Below are 21579 nucleotides of genomic sequence, written 5' to 3'. Positions count from 1 at the left end.
AGTGGATTAGCATATTTATTACGAAGTCTACAACCTTTATATGGTGTTTTCACATTAAGTTTTGTCCACCAAATATAAAATATTTGAATGTATTCTGCAATTTCTGCATAATTTGGCAAGCATTCCTGTTTTCCTAAGGTTAGAAAACCTTGAATAGTATATTCGTTGAAAATTTGCAAAACCAAATTAACATTTTGCCTTTCAAAAGTAGTCGGAGAAAGAGCTTTTGAAGTCAACTTATAGCAATATTTCACAAGTGATTGAGATTCTAGGGCATAAAGTTTATGTAAACTAGAAAATGGAGCACTTTGGATGTTATCTAATTCATGATTTCCATTATAACAAAACTTTGGGAACATCATGTATTTACGTTCATCTTTTGGCCCAAGCCAATTGTTTCTAATGCATTTTAATACATGCACTGAGTCGAATAAGAAGAAAAGAGTGCTAGACGTTCTAACTGGATGGGGATATACAATTGAAAGCTTTGATGGGCTACAAAAGAAAGACATAGCTTTTTTATTTATTGCATTATTATCTGCTATAACAGATAATACCTTAAACCCTATATTTCTAAGCCAATTATTACACGTTTAATTATGTCAAATAAGTTCTCAGCTACAAGACATTTAGTTGGCATAACATGCACAACATCCTTATATTGTGAGAATACACTGCTAAGAATAAAAGCAAATGCACTTGTGGCAGGTTCATTGCTGTTGTTAGCTAAGCCAACAATATTACCACCTTTATAATCAAGATAAGGTTTGAGATGTATTTCATCAACAAGTAAAGATACTGTGATGTCATTCTGCATTAGTAATTTGAACTTACTTTTAATATACATGAGAAAATTGTTATCGTGTTGTTCAATGACAGGATTCATAGAAGTTGATAAGGTTAATCTTCGAATGGTTGAATAGCATGGTAAAATTACATTTTTAGTGCCTCTTAACAGTCTGTACCCTCTAGGGGAGCAGTTATATAATAAGGAAGAAAATACCATCATTTCACTCGAATAATTAACCTTATTCATTGTCATTATGTTAATTTGTTCATATATGAACTTAATGGCATTAAAATATTTAAATGATTCATCTTGCACTAATAGCAAAAATGATAAGATTAATTTTAAGAAAGAACTTATATTAGAAGTTTTCATTTCCTGTTCTTCGATGTCCATTTTTTTCATGTTTTCCATCAAAATTTGCAGAGTATTTTCCTCTGTTACATGTTTAGGAATTCTATACTCCCCCTATAGCACTCATTTCCATATCACTACAGAATACTCTAACGGCCAAGTCCGGTTCAGTCACCATAGACATTTTTATTTTTGGGCATGGGCAACTCTTTATATGGCATATAATGATGGTATTGTCTTGCCTAATAGAAGTCCAATAATGTTTATCTATAAACGTTAATTTTTTTTCTAAATCATCAATATTATGGAAAGTTTTACGTTTCCGTAACTCTAACTCGTCAGCAACACTTTCACATAATGCACGCTTAAGAGCAGAATTTTCTAAACGCATTTTCTTTGCGTTAGGAGACTCTCTAAAAGTGGTTGATGACGATAAATAGGAGGAACAGTTTGGTAATATTCGAGGAATAGCACCAACCTTTAAGATAGAGATTTTTTTAATTTAACACTAATTGTTTTTCCAGTCCTTTCATCAAATGCTAATGCCTCTCGCTTTATGTCTTCAGGTCGAAAATGAAGTTCACATACCTAAAGAAATAATTTAAAAGAAAATCGTACCATGTTTGACAATACAAAAAAAAAAAAAAAATTACATGACAAAAAAAACAAACAAAAAAAAAAACGATAAATTAAAAAAATAAGGTAAATGTGCAGAATTAGTCCACCCTTGAAAAATCCTTTTAAATTACCACTTTTATAGGTTTTCGAGGGTGCTGAAAACGAAAATAACGTTTAAAATTACGGCAAACTAGTAGTTTCCAAGATATAAAGAGATGTTAGTTAAAAAAAAAGAGGGGGGATAATTTAACCTTAAACGACCACCCACTTTATGGCCAATTTTTTTTTTTTTACATGGGCAACGAGCAATTTTTTCAAAAAATTACATTTTCGCCTCAAACAAGGCGAAGTGCCTCTTTGATGTAGGAATGAACACAACTAAACATAAAATGAGCACCTACAGTTGACTCCCTCTCCCCGACAAAAATTCTGTTTACACTTTTTGAAAGGGGGTGCTCATTTTACGTTAAACTGTGTTCATTGTACGTTGACTCCCAAACCGCAACAGGTGACCATACTCATCTTTCTTCGCTTTTATTTGTTAAAAAGAAAGCGCCCTAAAAAAAACGACGGCCATAAAGTGGGTGCTCATTTTACGTTAAATTTTTATAAAAAAGTGATCTCCCATTTTTTAAAACTAACATTTCTTCATATCTTGGAAACTACTCGTTTGCCGTAATTTTAAACGTTATTTTCATTTACAGCGCCACTAGCAGTATAAGAATTTTGGGGGAAATTTTGACAACCCTAACACAAAACTGCGAATAACATATACAAAACTCGTAATTTCTCCGTTTAAAGTGGGTTGTTTATTTTCTTTATGGAATATACTTCCAAAATAAACTATTAAAATTGTTTAAAAAATAATAGAAATATTATTTTTTTTATTGCCGGCATTTTGTAAACACTTTTTTAAAATAAAAAAAAAAATATTTCTATTATTTTTTAAAACAATTTTAATAGTTTATTTTGGAAGTATATTCTCCAAAATTCTGACACCTACAGGGCCACGACATTTACCACAAATAATTATTAATAAGCTTTTGGGATAACAAAAACGGTCATAAACTTAAAAAAAAAAGTTTAATCTATTTCACGCTGATATAAATATTGCACAGTAAAATAGTTGAATTAAAAAGATAAATGATTTTTCTTATTTAGAATTATTTAAACAAGGAATTCCGTTTTTACGATATCGCTTTTATTAAATTGTTAGGTGAAAGTACATAATATTTTCACCATACTCCTCATTTTAAATAAGTTTCTAAATAATAATTTATTGCTTCAGCACATAACTTCAATTACATGTAAAATTCATTTTTTATATACATACTTTCATTTTTATTTTAAAATACGTTCTAAAAAAATAAATAAATAAAAATAAAAAAAGCGCGTCTTTTTTTTTTTTTTTTTTTTAAATATCTCAAACATTTTAACACTCACTCTGCTATATTTAGATTGAGTAAAATCCTTTCTTTTTATTGCATTAACCCACTGGTAAATTATTTTCTTTTTTTGGAGAAATGAAAACACGGTAACTTTTGGTCCATTTTCGTAGTTACCTCGGCATTTTGGAACTATACATCTCGACGGCATGTTTAAATTTATTTAACCCTCCAAAACTTTAAACCAACTTCCGGTTTAGTCATGAGACACGTGACCAAATTTCAACAGACCGATGTTCATGACGTCACCAGACTTCATTATAGTCGTCGCTAGGCCATCATATTACGGTAGCCACGGTATAAGGCTTCCAAATGTGGGGTGGGGCGTAGTTTCTCAAAGATTTTTACTAGCAGGTATCGGTTTAGTTTTCACGTGCAGAGTCACGTTTTTCGAAGGAATAGATACTTGGTTACTCTCGTTACAAATATTTAGGAGTTCTGGAAGTAGATAGGAATCTAAAGTTCTGGAAGCAACAGAAATGTAAATAGAAAATTGAAAAAAACAAAAAAAACTCAGAAGAACAAGACAACTCCTATAATCGAAAGTAAACTATATAGTAGTAACCTAATTAAAGGTATAAATACATGGACAGTATCACTAGTAAGATACTCTGATAGGTTGAACCAAAAAAAGAACTGAAGCATCTCTACCAGAAGATCAGGAAACTCATGACTATGCATAATGCACTACATCCGTATCGACCATATCTATGTGAAAAGGAAAGACGCGAGATGAGGTCTGGTTTGTATAGAAGACTGTGTGAATAACATAAAAAGAATAATTACCGCAGCAAGAGACAAAAGACAAACAAACAAGACAGAAAAAGAAACGAGGAATAAGATGAGAAAAGAAAAATAGGAAGAGAAACAGCTAAAAAGACGATTCATAAGAATAACAAAAGATAAGCCGTACGGAAACATTTGGAAATAGTTACAAAAAGGAAACCTAAATAGAGAAACTGAATTCCTAATAACAGTCGCACAAGATAACGCAATTAGAACCAACCACATCAAAACAAGGATCAACAAAACACAAGTACCTTTGGTTGGTCTACGTTAATCCTAGCTAGAATTCTCATTTACTATAATACCACAAACACACTACTTAAGATTCCTGAATCAAATCGTTTGTTTGTTTTAAATTTAATGAAATATTGTATATCCATGTTATAAGTAAAAAATAGCATTCTATAAAAATCGTTTTATTGATATTTCATTAGCGTGGAGTGGGGGGAAAAGTCCCCTCCCCCTCAAAAAATGTTAGTAAAACTCTCCTAACCCTTTCTAGATGGTAGACCGCCCACTGTTTTTTTTTTTTTGGGGGGGGGGGCTTCCTTCCCCTGAGTTCGCACAGCCACATGTGTAAGATTTGCCGAGAACTAATTGTCGTCAGGCTGTATTGGCTTCCATTTATACTTGTGAAACCAATGAAATAACCAAACCGATGCGCGATTTGACGTCACATCGGATGAAGAGAAGGGGGGGGGGGGAAGAAAAAATGCATCACGTGGCAAGGAGTGGAAAAAGCGCACCAGCGTGAGATGAACGTGTGGCCCCGTGGTAGCGTGAGAGACCTTTAATCCCGTGTCGAGACAGCGAGGTTTTGTTAACTACATGGCAGACGAGATGAACTAAGAGACTTTCGAAACAAGATGCAATGGGTAATTTTGGAAAGTACCATGAATAAACGCCTTTTATTTCAACTAAAAAAAAGTGAGACGAATTTCTTTCCTTTTTGTTCCTTTGTGATTGTCTCGTGTACAATGTGTGGTTACGACTGTTAAAATGCAAAGGCACCGTTGAAGAAGATTTACAAGTACGTTACATGTGATGTGATTGGCTTCACCTTCTCTTTTTCTCTGCACTATATATCTCTCACTGGTGTGATGTTTCTAGACTAATTTTTTTTCTATAAAAACTAATATGACATACAGATTTACCTGATCAATTCTCTGCTTCCTTTCTACCAGCTCGTTCGACTCGCTTGTCTAGTGGTCTTCATTAATTTGGTGTTTTTATACTTCGTTATACTACAGCGTCCTACTTCAGTACCCAAATATTCCAAGCTCGCGAAACTCTCTTCCCGATGACTCCTACTTCCTCCTACTTATTAGCCTCGGTCTTTTCAAGATTAACATCAATAAACGACTGCTTTCTCTATGATAATTATCTTTCGTTCTTGTTAGGTCCTTACATCAAGTGGCTTCATACCTTGTCTGGAGCGACTTCCATGAGAACATATTTTCACGATAAAGCAGAAGTAATGAGTAGAACATTGCCCGAATCTGATCACACGATTCCATTTAATTTAATTTCTAACACAATTTTTTATTGTTTAGTATTCGCGAATCTTTATTTTTATCATTCTAGAGACACAATCTAACATTCGATCGAATGAATATTCCATTTTTCTTTTGCCGCTGTCTCATAGACATTACACAAATAAACAACGTATGTTTTCTCAGTCAGTCTTTCTCATACTCCTCCCCCAACTCGGTGACTCTCTCTCTCTCTCTCTCTCTCTCTCTCTCTCTCTCTCTCTCTCTCTCTCTCAGGGTCCAAACGTAATTATTCAAGGTTATTCCTACCTATTTCCTGTGATCATCGGCGTCACATCTCAACCGATTTCATATGGGAATTCTCAGGAAAGCTTTTCTCATAATCGTACTAAATACTTCTTCGGTTACATTACAGCTTCAGCTTCCTATTACCATCTAGAACGGAAAAAAAACCTTTTCTCTCTAAAATCCCATTGACGAACAAATGGTGCATGTGAACAACGAACGTATCTTTAGTTTAACATGACTTCTAACTACGCAACCTTAACTTTTCATTCTATACATAAGACAAGATGGTCGCTAGAAAAGCGGGAAAATTGTCAAACGGTCATTTATTTATTTTTTTTTTACAAAGAATAACTTTTATAAACATTTCTACATTTTTAAGATGAAGATTGATTATTCGTATTGTTAGAATTCTTTAGACTATTGTTCTCATCTTGAGTGCTATTTTCAAAATGTTTCGACCGATATAACCCCCCGACCTTCTTTATAGGTACGAGAGCATGCTACTACCGTCGATTAAATAAAGGGATCCATTCGAAATTCCGTGGATATTCCTGAGTTCGGCAGAGAGATTCCCGAGTTCGACAAAAAGACTCCCGAGTTCAAAATACACCTGAAGAAGGTTGGAGGTTGTATTGAAAGGTTGTAAAAATAACATTCAAGAGGAGAACAGTAGTTCAAATAATACGAACTTTTAAAAAGTTTTTCAAAGACAATTATAATACACCACTTTCACAGATGCTGAAAATGTTGTCCGTGCGTCCCAGAGAAATGAATACGCCAGACACAATAAATGTTTTTTTACAGAATAAATTTAAGCATTAATATTTACAAACCTCAAATTACCCGATTTTCTAGCGACCACTTTGTATATATTTACACTTTTAAGCAAAAGAAAAAAAGAAAAGAAAAGCAAATTGATTACCATGCAGGTACGCACGTGACTACATAACATGACCTTAATACATTTCTGGCGTGAATACGCTCGTAACACGGGGAGCCAATCAATGTCGTATTTCTGTGTGATCCAGTAGGTGTGTCAGAAATTTCGTGAAAAATATTGAATAATTCCACCCCGTCTTTCCAAGCTTATAACTCCTCAAAAAATGTAATTCAAGTCCTATTTTTTTTTTCAATTAAAGGAGCAAGGACCAAGGTTTCATTAAAAAAAACAAACAAACAAAGAAACAACGTGGTTTTAAAAAAAAGGTTTTAAACTTCGGACTTTACAGGTAAATTTCTAAAAGACACTACTTTTTTTGTTTTAAATTTGAATATATTATTTATTGATTTTTTTCTTCAATTTGTGAAATATAACATTTTGGTGAGTAAATTAATTATTTACTTTTTAATAGACATTTCAAAATGGGAGGCGTGAATTAATTCGACCCCCTGTCTTTCCAAGCTTATAACTACTCAAAAAATGTAATTCAAGTCCTAATTTTTTTTCAATTAAAGGAGCAAGGACCAAGGTTTCATTTAAAAAAAACAAAAGAAAAAACAAACAATGTGTTTAAAAAAAAAAAGGTTTTAAACTTCTGACCAAAAAACTACCTTTTTTGTTTTAAATTTGAATATATTATTTATTGATCTTTTATCTTAAATTTGTGATATATTAAACTTTGGTGAGTAAATTAATTATTTACTTTTTAATATACACTTGAAAGTGGGGGCGTGAATTAACAAAACGATTGTCTACAATATTATATTCGGTTTATTGGAAAGAGCATAAAATTTCACATTGACCCTGAAAATATCGTAAAAATTGAATCAATAGAAAAATTTTGATAGATTTTTAAAGTTTAAAAATTAAAAAATACTGAGCTCGTAAAATTCAATTAATTTCATTACTGTTTAAAAAAAATATTTCTATTACTTTTAAAATAACTTTAATAGTTTATTTTGGAAGTATAATCAATAAAGAAAATAAACAACCCACTTTTAAAAGAGAAATTACGAGTTTTTTTAAAATATTTTATTCGCAATTTCGTGTTAGGGGTGTCAAAAATTTCTACAAAAATTCTGATACACCTAGTGATCCAGCACTAAATATAATGCGGTTTCGATTCATAATACGATTTTAAACAGGTCAACCTTTATATGCATAAAATATGTAATTGGTTGGAGTAATACCTCTTATATTGACTCAATTCTGTAAACACAAGTCAACCGCCATGACTAATACATAAGAAAATTATTGCTCAAGGCATGTCGTTCCTCGAATGATATTACCTCTTCACACCAAAGTTCAATCCTATCACTGATCACACAAAAATATCCAATTTGTGCCAAGACACTTAACGGATGGGGGAAATATATTTATTGTCAGTAATGTTTTATCGACTGATTCTGGTCACTCATTCAATTCATGCTATAAAATGATATTAAGAACACAACCTTCAATATGATTTATTCTAACCCGAGTTTTGTCGATATATCTGTTTCGTATCTCGGCTTTCACCCCGACCAAAGTAAGGTTTGGTTTTAAAACATTATTTGTCGCTATTTTTGTTAATGCAATAATAGCGAAAATATTGTTTTAAAACCAAACCAAATCCAGAACAAAGCAAAATAAAACGGAAGAAAATTGAGCCAAAGAAAACGATTTTTCAGCAAAAAATTCTGCTGTTTCTATTAATGATGTCTCATATTCCGCTGGTATTGGACAATTGCGTCCTGTCGCCGGACTTCTGTGTTTCTCTAGGATAAATTGGCAGTTATTGTGTTTCATGATCACCACTTGTTGCGGGACTAACGGTAGTCGATGTTAATCCCGCAAACTCAAAATAATAAAAATAAAAATCAAGTGTGAAATGGAGTTGAAAAAATCAAGCAAAGATGACTGAGACGAATGAATAAATTAAATACAAAATTTATTTTTAAAACAAATGTAAATGAATGAAAAGAGAAGATAAGAAAGTTTCTTCTTAATTGAAAGTCTCTTCCTGCGACTGAGGTGATTGAATGAAAAGATGTAGAAAAGTGAAAGTTCTTGGTTAGAAAATAACCAGTCTTTTTACGAAGAAATAAACAATATAAAAAGTCCATCGCTTACTTAGCGGAGAGATAGAAAAGGGTAAAAATAAAAGGTCTATTAGGGTTGCAAGTCCGTATCCACGTGGGGGAATTAATTGTCGGGCGTACGCGTGTTTAACGTCCCGAGGACGGGTCGATGTTGATATCTACGCCATAGTGCTCAAACCTCGACACCCGTTAGTCCCGCAACAGGTGGTGACTCCGCTTTGTCAAACTATGATAGAACACGCAGCAATAATAAACAGACGTTATGAAAGACTGGCACACTCGAACCTGGCACATATGGATTTTAGCGGCTTATCGTTTCCCTCGGCGCCTCTCAACTTCGGACTTTCTTAAGAAATAACGACATGGTCTCTCAAAATTACCAATTTTTTGCGATTAATCGCTCAAAAATTCGAAGATTAAACAACATGGTTTTCTAATAATCAAACACCGAACGACAGCCAATTCGCCCCCAAAACACACATGGACCTCCCAATACGTTGGACAAACCGCGAATTGACAGATTTCTACCTACATTGCAGCGGTCATTCAACAAGAGCGAACTTATCATTACTTGCACCTCGGATTCGGAAATGATCGCGATACGTTTTCACGCAGGCATAAGCACGACTACATCGCATTTCTCCCACAATGCCGATAAACTACACGCATGCTTACACGATGCCATTCAAGCCATCGATACCGCCGATCTCTAGCAGATTGCAGCCAAATCAAGGAATGACGACGAATTATTACCGACGTCTCTCAACATGAATCAACATCGAGTTCTTGACTTCATACAGGTCGTAAAAAGTCAAGCTCTGCAAGCAATACTTTTCAAACCTCATCCGACTGAATTCAACAAATCTGAACCATGGATTTTCGCCACGCGCACAAAATCCGCGCGTTTCAATTACAACCGACATTGAACTCATACCAGTTTGAGTTAGCTGCGACGTGCACAGTAAAAACTCAACTGGACGTTATGAAGAAGTCACCAGTTCAAAAAACGAGTTAGTTGCTCTATGCACACGGACAAACTCCACGACTGGTCGTTCGTTGATTTCAACCGACGCATCCAATCAACACGAACGATGCACACCAACCTCGGTACAGACTCATTTGTACTGGCTCTGTAGACTCGCTTGCAAGCCCTCGCGTGCAATCGACTTCAACCTCATCACTCTGTAGACTCACTTGCAGACTAATGAACAATGGCGCAGACTCACTTGCAGACCAACGAACAATGGTGCCGACTCACTTGCAGACCAACGAACAATAGTGCAGACTCACTTGCAGACCAACGAACAATGGTGCAGACTAACTTGCAGACCAACGAACAATGGTGCAGACTCACTTGCAGACCAACGAACAATGGTGCAGACTAACTTGCAGACCAACGAACAATGGTGCAGACTCACTTGCAGACCAACGAACAATGGTGCAGACTAACTTGCAGACCAACGAACAATGGTGCAGACTAACTTGCAGACCAACGAACAATGGTGCAGACTAACTTGCAGACCAACGAACAATGGTGCAGACTAACTTGCAGACCAACGAACAATGGTGCAGACTAACTTGCAGACCAACGAACAATGGTGCAGACTCACTTGCAGACCAACGAACAATGGTGCAGACTCACTTGCACTCACACATCACTTTCAACCAGACCACACACTCTGCAGACTCACTTGCAACTAACCAACAATTGTGCAGACCCACTTGCACTCACCAATCATTCTCAACCAACCCTGCAAAGACACAAAAACATTATTAATTGAATAAGATCAATTATCCAGGGAGAGGGTCCTGTTGTGATGCGCTCACATCGTAGCTTATGTTTTGCCATGCCGGCCATTTTCTTACACCCTTCCTTGCCTACAGGAAGCTTCAACATATTTTGACATATTAAAAAAAGAGAGAAAAAAATAGTTTTATATCTTTTTTTCAATCTGGGGGAAGTATTTGTACAGTCACTCACGTACGCGCGTGCGTGCGCACACACACATACACACACGCGCGCGCAAATAACCAAACATTATTCATTCCATTTTTCCCCGCGCATTTTGAGAAAAAACATATTCTCTCAAATTCAAATACGCCCACACACTTTGCTCAAAATAACAAGAGTAAAAAGAACATATTTTTGGCGGACGTAGTTGGAAGCACCATCATGTGACACAACCAGCCAATGAGAAAATTTAGAATATAATTTCGTTTACAAATTTCCAAAACGCCAAAATATCAGCAGGAGCTTATGTTCTCTGGAGCCGCTCGGAGAGGTATAAAAAGGGCATTTTTGCGCTTAAACAAGAGTCGACCTTTGAGCACCATGACGTAGATATGAAAATCGACCCATCCTCGGGACGTTAAACACACGTACACCCGACAATTAATTCCCACCACGTGGATACGGACTTGCAACCCTAATGAGCCTTTTATTTTTACCCTTTTCTATCTATCCGCTAAGTAAATTTTGTATTTAATTTATCCATTCGTCTCAGTCATCTTTGCTTGATTGTTTCAACTCCATTTTACACTTGATTTTTACTTTTATTATTTTTTTTTAATTTGCGGGATAAACATCGACCCGCGTTAGTCCCGCAACACTATCATAGTCTGTTCTTTCATCTTGTTGACAACAGGCACAGTTCAGAATTTAAACGTGTCAGACCAAGTAAAATGCTGTTTTAAATTTATACATGACAGACCAAGAGACGGACGGAACCTCTTTCATGAGGAGCTTGGAATAAACTAAGATGCGTTCATTTAATCTAGCCGTTTGGCGATGGAAATGTTGTTTTAGACTGAAGGCGAACAGACTGACGGCACCTCTTACCTGGATATGTGGTAGCGCCTGCAAACAGTTCCATGCGATTGTATTGGCTGCCATCTTCATAACAAATTACGCATGCACGCGTTTGGCTTTGTTTTGAGTCGACGTTGCTTTAAATAACAGTATCCTTGAAAAATAAAACTTAAAACCTCATTGAAGTAATTAATAAGCAAATGGAATTCATTATTCAAATTTCTGTTTCTTTTTTTCTTCTCGACTTTCTGTTTGTGTATTTATCTCTATTATTCTAATTAGAACATCGGAATGCTTTTCTCCTCTTTCAACCGATATACTTAACTGCTCGATGAATAATAATAATAATAATAATAATAATAATAATAATAATAACTAGCGGGACTTGTGGAAATTCCATAAAGGACTCATTCATATGTAATATATTGTTGACATTCTGTAGATGTTCAGTGTAAATGGAGACGTTCTGATATTATTGTAGCTTTTTTTGTTAAAACTGTAAAAGTATTTTCTAAGCTAGCACGAACGCCTGGTAAAGCCCGATCGTAAAGTACGCTTAAATATGATATTTTCATTCTTGCAGATTTCGTATATATTATTATAATGTTCTATCGATTTTTATATATTATAAAGTTGCGATTTCAATTATAAAAAAATATATATCCATATGACTTGGGTGCATTAGCTGTAATCGAAACCGAAATAAAAACTTATGAAGAATTCTTGATAAATTATTTATAATAAGAAATAGAAGAACATAACAATTAAACGACGCGGATATAAGCGTGACATACAAAAGAACACACACGCTATCGTATTAATATATAAATAATAATAATAATAATAATAATAATAATAATAATAAGAAGAAGAAGAAGAAGAAGAAGAAGAAGAAATATCGTACACATGATCAAAGAATCGTTTTATATATCAGCGACATAACTTGTTTCTTTTATTTTTGTAAATAAATTTTAAATGTGAGTGAACGAAGGGGAAACGAGTCTATCACAAAGAATGTAGGCTCCCTCTACCGAGCTAGAAAACTTTTTGCACCTGTCAACATCCCATATCTCTATAAAAACACTATTCGCATATGCGTGGAATATTGTTGTTGCTAAATCTGGTCGGGTGTACCAATCATTAATTTCTTCATCTTGGACTGTGTTCAAAAGATAATTTATAACTTAATAAGCACCACACTGTCTGTCAAGCTCCAACATCCGTCCCATCGCCGCAGTATTGTTTCTATTTGTTTAGTTTACAAGTACTTCTACAGAATGAGCTCCGATAAAAAATTTTGCACTCGTGTCTTTTCAATATAAATACTCACAACCTACCCAATGAGCAGCAAATCCCTTCATTATAGAGATCCGTAAATTTTTACTATAACAGTTTGTTTCCATGGATCGTTAAAATTATATCTCTGCTCCCTGTTTCCACGGCTGCACTAACATTAAAAAAATTAAATGTAATGTGGACAACGATCACACTGCTCACATTTCAAACCAGCTTGCGCCTATAAATAAAGATTCTTATCGCAGTAGACCATTACGCTTCCGTAACAGTAAACAAAAATAAAAATAAGTCTTCAAGAAGAAAGATGTATCCTTTTTTTTTTTTCTTACAATTTCACCCCAAACAAGGCACATTGCCACTTTGCTTTAGGGGGCTACTATCAGGGATATAAGCTACAGGGGTACTATGTAGGGAGTTGGGCAGCAAGATGTCGGTTCACGTTACACTGGAACTTCTGCATGTCAGTACAGTTGAGGAAGCAGGAACTCGGAAAGGAATTCCAAAATCCAGCGGTTCTGGGGAAGAAACTACTGGAGTAGAAGGCTCTCTTACATCTAGGGATCTCAACTGTGAAGGGGTGGAAATTAGCTGCTTGTCGGGTTTGTTGGAGGTATTTATGTCGAGGGGGTACAAGTGCTTGCAGTTCGTCAGAGCATTCACCATTAAAATACTTGTAGAACAGGCAGAGAGATACTACATTTCATCGATGAGACAGAAGCTGAAGTTTAGATGACAGTTCAGGACCTGTTAGGTTGGCGACTCTCTTTTGAACCCTGTCTAGGAGTGAGAGACTAGTAGCAGATGCACCAGGCCAAATATGACAACAATACTCCATACATGGGCGAATGGTGGCCTTGTAGAGGTACAGGATACTTTTGGGCATTAGTAGCTTTCTAGCACGGTAGAGAGAACCTACCTTTTTCGGTGCAGTCCTGGCAATGCTCTCAATGTAATTTTTCCAACTCATGTTTCCTGGGAACTTTAGGCCAAGGAGTTTAAAAGATGCACTTTCAGATAAAGCCATTGGCCATTGCTATTGGTGGTAGAGAAGGTTTCTTGTAGTTATTGAAGGAAACAAGTTTAGTCTTGGCAGCGTTGAATGTGACCATCCATTTTTGTCCCCATTCCACTACAGATTGGAAGTCGTCCTCTAGTGTTTCTGCCATTTCTCTAGATATGTGTTCATTTTTTTTCCTGTTGTGTCGGTTATAGAGCGTGGTGTCATCAGCATATATACCCATCTCCCAGACGATTTTGTCAGGGAGGTCATTTATGAATATCAGGAATAATAGAGGTCCAAGGGTAGACCCCTGTGGCACTCCCGTATTTATATCATATTGTTTAGATGTACGACCATCGATGACAACCTGGATTTTTCTCTTATCTAAGAAGGATAAGGTATCTTAACTCATTTATTCAAAATCCGAAAGTCTCTTTGTAGCTCTTGATCTATTGTCATTTTATTGCCATTTTTTTATTTTGATCGTATTGTCATTTTATATACACAAGGCATAAAAAGAAATTCTGTTGTGAAACCCCAATTAGGGATCTTCTCCATTCTTATTCCACTTCATATCATTAGAAATTACACCGTTACGCTACACCGTTACACTGGGTACAACATAATCACATTGACACACTGGTTCTTGTCAGTTCACCGAAGTTAAGCAATGTTGAGCCTGGCTAGTACCAGATGGGTAACCATTTTGGAATTCTAAGCGCTGTATGTGCTTTCCGCTTATCTCTGCATTGTTTCTAATCGTCTTGAACCTCCACTTGTCACTGGTATTGAACAATGTCGACTCAGGAAAGGGGTGGTTGGAGATTGCGCAACTCTTGCCACAAAAATTTCACACGCAGGCACCTTTACAGTTGGTATCCATAGTCTGTCAAGACTGAAGGAAGCCTTGCCTTGATACAGTTAAACTTGCACACGACACCTTTCCCTTCCACCCCCTACTCAGTGTTCGTGTAAGAAAAAAGGAAGAACTTAAAAGCTAATAATTTGACCCCCTTTTGTGACCGTGCAATGTTAAAAAAGCTTTTGGTTTCAGCTGAGTATAAAGCCTTAACTTCGTGTCAATTTAATTGGTTGTTACCGTCAATTTTTTGAAAGACAGAACTACTTGATGACCATTTTACAAGCTGTGGTTACGCTGAACCCATCGTTCTGCAAGGGAAGCAGTACCGAATTTTTTATATTAGGTAAATGTAATTTTTTTAACAGTTGCATTCAGAGTTCTATAAATCCTCTCCTACTCACAATATTGCCTGAGAATATGAGGTTTAGAAGTTTAAACGTTGGATTCTTGGGAAGGGTGCTATCATCATGACAATCGGTGGTTTGTAAAGGTTTTAATGGTTTACCCCATAGCAGCTCCTTACGCCCAAGGGTGAAGAAGAGTTTTAAAAAATCCGCAAAAACCATACGAGTGATTAACAAATACAATTATTTTGATGGGAAATACTGATATAAATACCAATGTGTTAATACAAGAAATGGCGGGTCGGGGCAGCTAGTAAATTAAAACTTTTTATTTTATTAATCAATAATGGAACTTTCACATGCCATGCAAAAAAAAAAAATTATTTTATTTTTTAAATATCATTTTTTGTTGGGATATCAAGCTTAACTTAGAAATCGCGTTTTCTTTTTTTGTTTAAGTTTGAAAGAATGTTTGGGTTATCATGTTTTGTTATTTCGAGTATTGCAAGAAATTGTCCCTATTAAATTGCATGTGAAGCCTGCAACCCTCGCTACATAAACGTAAATAGCAAAAACTAATTCGCCCTTTTGTCATAACAAATGCATTTCCTATTTTATTTTTTAACTTTAAAATGCTTTTGGTCATAAACAAGAACACCAACAACCTGTTTGACTCGTGTCCGTGCTTCTCAAGGACAAAAATAAACTTAAAAGTCCTCGATGTTATTTTATAGAATTAAAAATAGATCAAAACTTTTTTTCAAAGCATTAGTTGTTTTGTAAGAGGTCGGGTCACTTAAAATGATCTCTCTATGTTTTAGAAACAAGAATTGTTAATATGCTTTACCAATAATTTCTTATTTCGAACTCATTCGGACAGCACTGACTAGTGTCTTGCATTATAACGTTTATCCATATTCTTCCATTCTTTAGTTGTCAATTTTGTGTCATTCCTCAACTTGTTTTCCTCGAAAGTGTAGGGAATTGGCAAAGAAAAGAAAAGGAGGTCTGACAAAAGAAAGAAAGGGCAGAACAAGGGATGGGAAGTTGTTCATAAAGGTACATAAAACGAAGCTGACATGGGATTATTGGTCAAAGTGTTGCTGTGAACAAAAACAAAAGGATTTGAGATATATTTAGGATTAGTTTGCATGTACTTGGCATTGTGTTTTATGACAGTTAGGACCGATTGCAGACAGTCTAGCATTTGCGACGGTTGTCAGTAGTGGACAGTTAAGGACAGTTGCGAGTTGGAGACAATGGAAGACATATCGTGGTTTGGAGGAGATGGGGGATGAATTGATCAACTGACTGACGAACACAGCTTCGACAGCAGATGTAGATGCGGACGTTAACTTGTAGGGGGTCGATGGTGTCACAAAGATCTTCCTCTTGCATCTTTAATACGCTGATAATAATGACGCCACAGAAATAAATTTAAAATAGCATTCTTTGTGTTTCATTTTATTTCAGTCGAAGTTCTCAGAAATCAAGAGGCCCCCTTTTTTACAGGGGTTAACACTTGACCTTTATATAGGATACATAGCTATTCATAGAATATTCCATTAATTTTCCCCTGTACCTCTCAAGCAGTGAATTAGTAGAGAACATTATTTCCTTCTCCCCCAATTGACAATTTAAATATGTTAGAGTATATCTCTCTTGTGGTCTCTTTGACTTACTGGATTCCAGGACAAAAATTCATCTAGTCTGGTGGAGTATCCAGCTTCGTGCTGTTACTTCAGTTACATCACTTGGAGAAGGTACACCATTCCTCATAAAAGTTAGTGTGGGCTGGTTATACCAAAGAGATAATAGTTGGGCCATGAATACTATCTGATGTTGAGCAGTTAGTCAGAGTATACTTGTACAGAAAAGTTTTCTCATACCAGGTTGTGCTGATAAAACCCTGTACAGAGAAACCTTAGTCACTCGAGTATAGTATCTAGTAGGTATTGAAGTTCTCTCCCAGTATACTGAGAGAGAAAAGATGACGAAATACCAAGGTCTTATGTACAACATGAAAAGAAACTGAAATCTTATGAAAATCTCCATCATTCTAGTAATTATAGGAGTAACCGGACTAATAAAAAAAAGAATCTAAAAAAAATCTACCTGGTAAATATACCCGGTGAACCAAGTGCAAGAGAGTTACAATCAATTGCACTTAGAGGGACGGAAAGCAGCTTTCAGGACTGCCAGCAACCACTGTAAAAAAGTAATAAAGAACGCAAGAGTTGTATGCTCAGTCCGTCAAGTCCAAAGTAGCTGAGCAGCAGCTTCGTACCCACCAGTTTTGGCAAATAGCAAACAGAATCCTGAACAGAAGCGTGTGCTCTATCCCAACTATCATCAATGGACCTGAGTTAATCTCGTCAGCATCAGACAAAGCCAAACTCTTTGCAGCTACTTCTACCTTTGAGACCAAGGCCGCTACCCCCCAATATTTCCTCCTCTCTCAGAAAACACACTATGTGATATACCAATATCTGTATGTGATATTGCCAAGCTAATCAAAAACCTTGATTCCAATAAAGCAACTGGCCCTGACGGTATTCCAATTATAGTATTCAAAAGACTTCAACCAGAACTAGCACCCATACTTACAAAACTGTTTAAACGTTGTCTTAAGGAGAATTGCTTCCCATCACCCTGGAAAATCTCATCAGTATGCCCAGTATTTAAGAATTCAGGTGATAAGTCATCTCCCTCTCAGTACAGGCCAATAAGTCTCCTGTGCGTTATGAGTAAGTTGCTGGAATCCATGTTAAATAGAGAAGTAATCAACCATCTCGGCAGAAATAACCTTCTTAGTGACATGCAATATGGTTTCCGTTCTACTAGATCTACAGTAGATGTGCTAATGGTTATATCTCATAGGATTAGCGAATCTCTCGACAAAGGCTTCCTTTCTAGGGCAATTGCTCTTGACATATCAAAGGCCTTTTATAGAGTATGCCATAAAGGTTTACTTCACAAGATCTCCAGTTATGGTATAGCTGGATATGTCTTCTCAATTATTAAATCATTTCTCTCTGATAGGCTCATAAGAGTAGTGGTTGATGGGCAGAAATCAGAGGCCCGCAGTATTAATGCTGAAGTTCCTCAGGGGTCCATCCTGGGCCCAAATCTCTTCCTGATCTACATTAATGGTCTTCCAAATCACATCCTTATATCATCCATAGACATTTATGCTGATGACACTACTATCTATGGCAACACATCTAAGACCGTAAATGACCAAGTTCTCTCTGATTCTCTCTCCTCTGATCTTGAGCAAGTGGTACAATGGGGAAAGAGGTGGCTTGTTACTTTTAATGCATCTAAAACCAAGCTTTTATCTTTACATCATCAACTGAAATGAATAGCTTTCATCTTGGGGAGGCCTCATGTTTTGACAAGCTTCTGGGCTTGACCTTTATTCCTGATCTTAAATGAAACGCATACATTAAATCCGTTGCCAAGGCTGCTGGAAAAATGGTGGGATCCTTCTATCGATCCCGTAGATATCTCACTTCTGATGCAATTCTCTATCTATATAAGAGCCAGGTACGTCCAAGGATGAAGTACTGTTACCACATCTGGGAAGGAACTGCTGGAAAGGACTTCGTAACCTCGTAGAAGGTGTCCTTTTCTCTTCCCCAGAACCTCTTTTTCACAGAAGAGATGTTGCGTGTTTGTCTCTGCTTTATCATTATTTTCATGGCAAGTGCTCGACTGAGCTCCAATCTATGGTTCCCCCCTCATCAAACTTTCACAAGAAACACCTGTCTAGCAGAAAACACTATCAATAATTTCCCCCACTCTTTATCTGTGCCTAAACCTAAACGTAGATTCCATGAACAAAGCTTCTTTCTTAGAACTGCATGCCTATGGGATTTTTCCCTGCTTTTCAGCTGACTACAATATCGTTGTCTTCAAGTCTAACGTAAACAAGTTTTTGAGGAGCCGTACCAAATTTCCATTACTAACGATTACTATATTGTCAATTTCTAATGTACACTCTTTAACCCTTATCCTCGAGTGGCCTCTTGGCCTTGATAAGTGGTGATGCCTATATAAAAAAAGAACAATCTTTAAAAGAAGATCTCTCTGTTGGGTTGTCTGAGACAGAACATAAAAGTCTGGAATCCGGTAGAATGCTCCATAACAATCTAGAACAAATTGATAAAAAAAGAGAACATTCCCCTTTTTCTAAATAATAATTTTATATTTTATAAAACACTACCCTGGGTGCACGGCGTTGCCTGAGTGTTTGGAGGTGTATGTTGAAAGAAAAAAAAAATAAGTCGTAGTAGGCGGGCAGGCTCAAACCCATACCGGAAAGGAGGAAAAGCATATGAAAAAACAAACCTCCTGTAGAAAAGTGCCCAGTTGAGGGTGAAGGAATTAATGTTTTTAGCCAATTCATTGATATTTGTCGTCCGAAGGGTCGAGCTTCAAAACGATATGAAACTCGTGAAAATCCATCACCTCTGTTGAAAATTTAAGGCATACATACATACATACATACATACATACATACATACATACATACATGCATGCATACATACATACATACATTTAAACAGACAGGTGAGATTTATATTATAGATTAACTTCAACTACAGAGTAAAATTTAGAAAACTTTTAGACAAGGACTTTTAGATACGTGTATGAGTGTGTGTGTGTGTGTGCGCGTGTGTGTTTGTGTGTGTGTGTGTTTGAAGGTGTATGAATGAGCACGTGTGTAAGTTTGAGCATGTGTGTTTGTCTGTGTGTGTGTGTGTGTGTGTGTGTGTGTGTGTGAATGAGCACGTGTGTGAGTTTGAGTATGTGTGCATATGTAAGTATCGTCACGCAAAACACTCAAAGCCTAGAAACTAAAAATAGCAGAATTGCATTTCTAATAAAACTAGTTTGTGAATTTTAATTATTATTTTTAACAAGTTATTTATTACAAATTGTTTATATTTTCCTTTATATCTAACGCCCGAAAGTATCCTGTACCTCTATAAGGCTACCATTCGCTCATGTATGGAGTATTTTTGTCATATTTGGGCTGGTGCATCTGCCGCTAGTCTGTCGTTCCTAGACAAGGTTCAGAAGAGAGTCGCCAATCTGATAGGTCCTGAACTATCATCTAAGCTTCGGCCTCTGTCCCATCGACGAAATGTTACATCCCTCTACCTGTTCGACAAGTACTTTAACAGTGAGTGCTCTGACGAACTGCAATCACTTGTACCCCCTCGACATAAATATCTCTAACAAACCCGACAAGCAGCTATATCCCACCCCTTCACAGTTGAGATCCCTAGATGTAAGAGAGGCTTCTATTCCAGTAGTTTCTTCCTCAGAACTGCTACACTTTGGAATTTCTTTCCGGGTCCCTGCTTCCCCAACTGTACTGACATGCAGAAGTTCCGGTGTAACGTGAACTGACATCTTGCTGCCCAACTCCCTACATAGTACCCCTGATGCTTATATCCTTGATAGTATTCCCCTACATCATAGTGGCAATGTGCATTGTTTGGGGTGAAAATGTAAAAAAAAAAAAAAAATTATTTTTATTATAAATCATACTTTTATTCATTTTATACTGTTTGTATTTGCAGACCAGTAATATATATATTGCTAGATCGAAGGTTTTTTTTAAATATTTTCTTTGTTATTTTTCCATTTTATGCTGAATGAAAATATTTTTTCTGAGTCCACAATCACCAATTTTGTCAGTACTCACTCCAAATATATGGATATTACAATTAACTTATTTGACGATAACCTGTTTGAGATCAAACTAAAATGCACGATTTACAAATTTATCTTTGGTAGTTTTAGAGTTTGGTCAGACAGACAGAAATAACAACTTTCCTGGACAACCAGGCATTGCCCTGGGCCACGAAAAAACTAAGTGTTAAATATTGCGAAGTTTCTACCCCCCCCCCCCGAGAAATTCCCTTTTTTTAAGTGAAAAGAGAAAAAATAAAACTCAGGAGGCCTTTAGAGCATAACCAAGTGCACCAAATAAAATCAAAGATGTTTCCAGAGCACTAGTAACACAAAACTTCTCTCGCTCATTTCTTTGTAGATAAACAACACTACCTAAGAAGCGATGAATTTATATTTGGAGTTTCCTGGACTACATTAATATATAAGAACATAATTGAGAACATTAAATGAAATAAATCCCCATCTGATCCCCAAGAAATGAGTCTCTTTCTTTTTTTAAAATTTTAAATATTATTTTTCCAAGTTTACACGGATAAAAAAAATACCCCAAAACTTTGAAGAGGTTTGTTGTGTATTTTTTAAGTTTTAGCTGGACATCCAAACTAACAAACGCATAGACAACTGACTTTTATATAATAGAACAAGATAAGAAATGAATATATGTAATCAATTATAACAGAAAGAGAAATAATAGTGAAAACAAAAACATATAAGCATTTTTTTCTTTATGTTTCAGGCAAACACACTAACTAAACATGAAATTGAAG

At 35.9% G+C, this 21579-nt stretch overlaps 1 protein-coding gene across 3 annotated transcripts in view; it reads left to right on the top strand.

Moving 5' to 3' along the window:
• LOC145293878 (uncharacterized) overlaps positions 1-21579 on the top strand; it is a 119329-nt gene that overhangs the window by 72210 nt on the left and 25540 nt on the right. Inside the window, exons 2-3 of one of the 3 annotated variants that reach the window (XM_080140633.1) lie at positions 6911-7000; positions 21549-21579. Coding sequence is in view for 1 of the 3 variants with exons in the window: in XM_080140632.1 (XP_079996758.1) it covers positions 21549-21579 (31 nt within the window). In the remaining 2 variants the exon portion in view is untranslated. Of the gene's footprint in view, positions 1-6910; positions 7001-21548 lie in introns of those variants that run through there. The other 2 variants (XM_080140632.1, XM_080140634.1) reach the window with 2 other exon arrangements.

This window comes from Euprymna scolopes, chromosome 15, assembly GCF_053919585.1.
Source record: "Euprymna scolopes isolate OS-2025 chromosome 15, ASM5391958v1, whole genome shotgun sequence".
Taxonomy (NCBI): domain Eukaryota; kingdom Metazoa; phylum Mollusca; class Cephalopoda; order Sepiida; family Sepiolidae; genus Euprymna; species Euprymna scolopes.
Note: the sequence above shows the minus strand (reverse complement) of the source record. Positions and strands in the feature narration are given on the sequence as shown.